Source organism: Micromys minutus (assembly GCF_963924665.1).
Source record: "Micromys minutus genome assembly, chromosome: 22".
In the NCBI taxonomy this organism is placed as follows: Eukaryota; Metazoa; Chordata; class Mammalia; order Rodentia; family Muridae; genus Micromys; species Micromys minutus.
Genome location: NC_137957.1, coordinates 8,007,122 through 8,009,807, shown reverse-complemented (window position 1 = coordinate 8,009,807; position 2,686 = coordinate 8,007,122). Strand labels below are relative to the sequence as shown.

At 48.5% G+C, this 2,686-nt stretch overlaps 1 protein-coding gene across 1 annotated transcript; it reads left to right on the top strand.

The window, feature by feature from the left end:
- Window positions 1-1,841: 1,841 nt before the first annotated feature.
- LOC308434819 (myosin light polypeptide 6-like) lies at window positions 1,842-2,441 on the top strand. The gene has a single exon (XM_080935250.1). It carries the CDS (start codon window positions 1,873-1,875, stop codon window positions 2,326-2,328), a length of 456 nt encoding a protein of 151 aa, XP_080791376.1. The 5' UTR covers window positions 1,842-1,872; the 3' UTR covers window positions 2,329-2,441.
- The last annotated feature ends 245 nt before the right edge of the window (window positions 2,442-2,686 follow it).

The window sequence follows — 2,686 nt, the reverse complement described above, 5'->3', positions numbered from 1 at the left end:
AAGCCTGGTACTCATACAACACATTCCATGACCCTGAGCACTCTCACCTCGCACAGGTGACAGAGCTGGAACTACTGGTTCCAGCTGCTTCTGTCATTGCTTTCACACACTGTCCTCCACAGCCCAGTGACTCAATGATCAATAACTTATCAGATTTATATATTAAATTCTCAATCTACCATCCCTCCACACAATAATCTTACAACCCGTTAATAAAGATAAAAACTGCCCACCTAAAGATAAATTGACCTATAGAAACCCATCCCTAGAAAGTATACATAGCTACCCACGGCTACTCAGAGCCACTCAGAGAAAATGGGTCATTCTTGTCTTCCATCTTGAATCTACTGGTTTCTCCTTCTCTTCCGCCTTACCAAAATTCTTTCCCTGCCCACTCTCTACCATCCAATCATGTATCACCTTGACATCAACCTACACTGGGGAGAGGCAGAAGGGAGTTGAACCATTGTAGCAGACATTGTAGCAGAGCCCCCTTGGGGACTACTCTTGCCTCTTTGATTCCTGGATGCCAAGAGGGGGCATCTTTGTGTACCATGTGCTTTTAACTTGCTATACTGCAATGCCACAGGCACCAAGTAACATGGCCAAGGGAACAGAGACAGGAACTTCTGGAGCTGGCAGAAGTTCCTGTCTCTGTTTGAAAGCCGCCTTTCAAGCTGATGAACTGGATATTCCTTACAGACGGAAGCCTGAACAACATAAAGTCCAGGATCAGGCCACCATGGCTGAGCTCTGGCAAGGGCTCCCTCCTTCTCACAGGCCAAAGTAAGAGCTCTGTCTCCTCTTCTCTTAGCCTTGCTTATCTGCTTGGAGAGCCTGTCCCTGATACAGACTGCACTAGGGATCAGGGCTCCAGTACATAAACTTTAGAGCCACTTAAGCCTATAACATTCTTGGTCCTATCACACGGAGGCTACCCATCTGAGGAATCACAGGGAGGCTAAATGACAGTTGAGAAGACTCATTGCACCAATTTGCTGTCTAGCATCTGACTTAGCTTTGCCTGGTGACCTCTCGCAGAGGTCAAGGAAGGAATTCCCTGAGAAAGCAAAGAGGTGAGAGAGTAGAGGAGGGGGTGTTTCACCAGCAGCATTACCTTGGCTCTGACTGTGATGCAGACTGGGAGAGGGAAGGCCCTCTAGATGGATGGATAGACTCCTAGGAACCTCACAATACCAGAACTGAGGAGCATTGAGTGTGTTTTTTTAAAAAAGATTCTACCTGTGGTGGCTTGAATAAGAATGGTCCCCATAAAGCCACATATCTGAATACTTAGTCAGCTAAGGGACTGGAACAGAACTGTTTGGAGTAACTAGAAGGACTAAGAAGTGTGCCCATGCTAGAGGAAGTGTATCATGGGAGGGGTGGGCTTTGAGGTTTTCAAAATCTAATCAAGACCCACTCTCTGACTGTCTGTCTGTCTGTCTGTCCCCCTCTTGTACCTGCCTCCACGTTCTCTGCCATGATGATGTACTAAACTCCCGAAACTGTTAGCAAACTCCCACCCCTGGTTAAATGCTTTCCTTTATAAGAATCGCTGTGGTCCACGGACGGACCCCTGGCTCCGGCTGCACATGTAGCAGAGGATGGCCTTGTTGGGCATCAATGGGAAGAGAAGCCCTTGGTCCTGCCAAGGCTCGATGCCCCAGTGTAATGAAATGTCAGGGCAGGGAGGAAGGAGGAGGTGGGGTGGGGGAGCACCCTCATAGAAGCAGGGGGAGGGAGGATGAGATAGGGAGGTTATGGAGGGGAAACCGGAAAAGGGGATAACATTTGAAATGTAAATAAAATGTGTCTAATAAAAGAAGGAAAGAACTGCCGGAAAAGGTCCCGCAGAGCTCTGCAGCCGAGATGTGTGACTTCACCGAGGACCAGACCGCAGAATTCAAGGAGGCTTTCCAGCTGTTTGACCGAACAGGCGATGGCAAGATCCTGTACAGCCAATGTGGGGACCTGATGCGGGCCCTGGGCCAGAACCCTACCAACGCCGAGGTGCTCAAGGTCCTGGGGAACCCCAAGAGCGATGACATGAACGTGAAGGTGCTGGACTTTGAGCACTTCCTGCCCATGCTGCAGACTGTGGTCAAGAACAAGGACCAGGGAACCTACGAGGATTACGTCGAAGGCCTTCGTGTGTTTGACAAGGAAGGGAACGGCACCATCATGGGTGCTGAGATCCGCCATGTCCTAGTCACACTGGGCGAGAGGATGACTGAGGAAGAAGTGGAGATGCTTGTGGCCGGGCATGAGGACAGCAACGGCTGCACCAACTATGAAGAGCTTGTCCAGATGGCGCTGAGTGGCTGAGGACGTTTATGTATCCTGAGCCTGTTCTTGCCCAGTGTGAGATTTCTGTGTGGCCACCAAGGCTCCCTTATCACAGCACCTTGCCCCGCCCATCTGGTTTCTTTTGGATGATGTTTGCCTTCACCAAATAAAATCTGCTCTCTTTGCAAAAAAGAAAAAAAAAAAAAAAAAAAAAAAAAAAAAAAAGAAGGAAAGAAGGAAAGAAAGAAGGAAGGAAAGGAAGGAAGGAAGAAATGAAGGAAGGAAGGAAGGAAAGAAGGAAAGAAAGAAGGAAGGAAGGGAAGGAAATGAAGGAAGGAAGGAAGGCTGAGCATGCCATGAGAAGTAAGCCAGTAAACAGTATTCTTCTGTAGTCTTT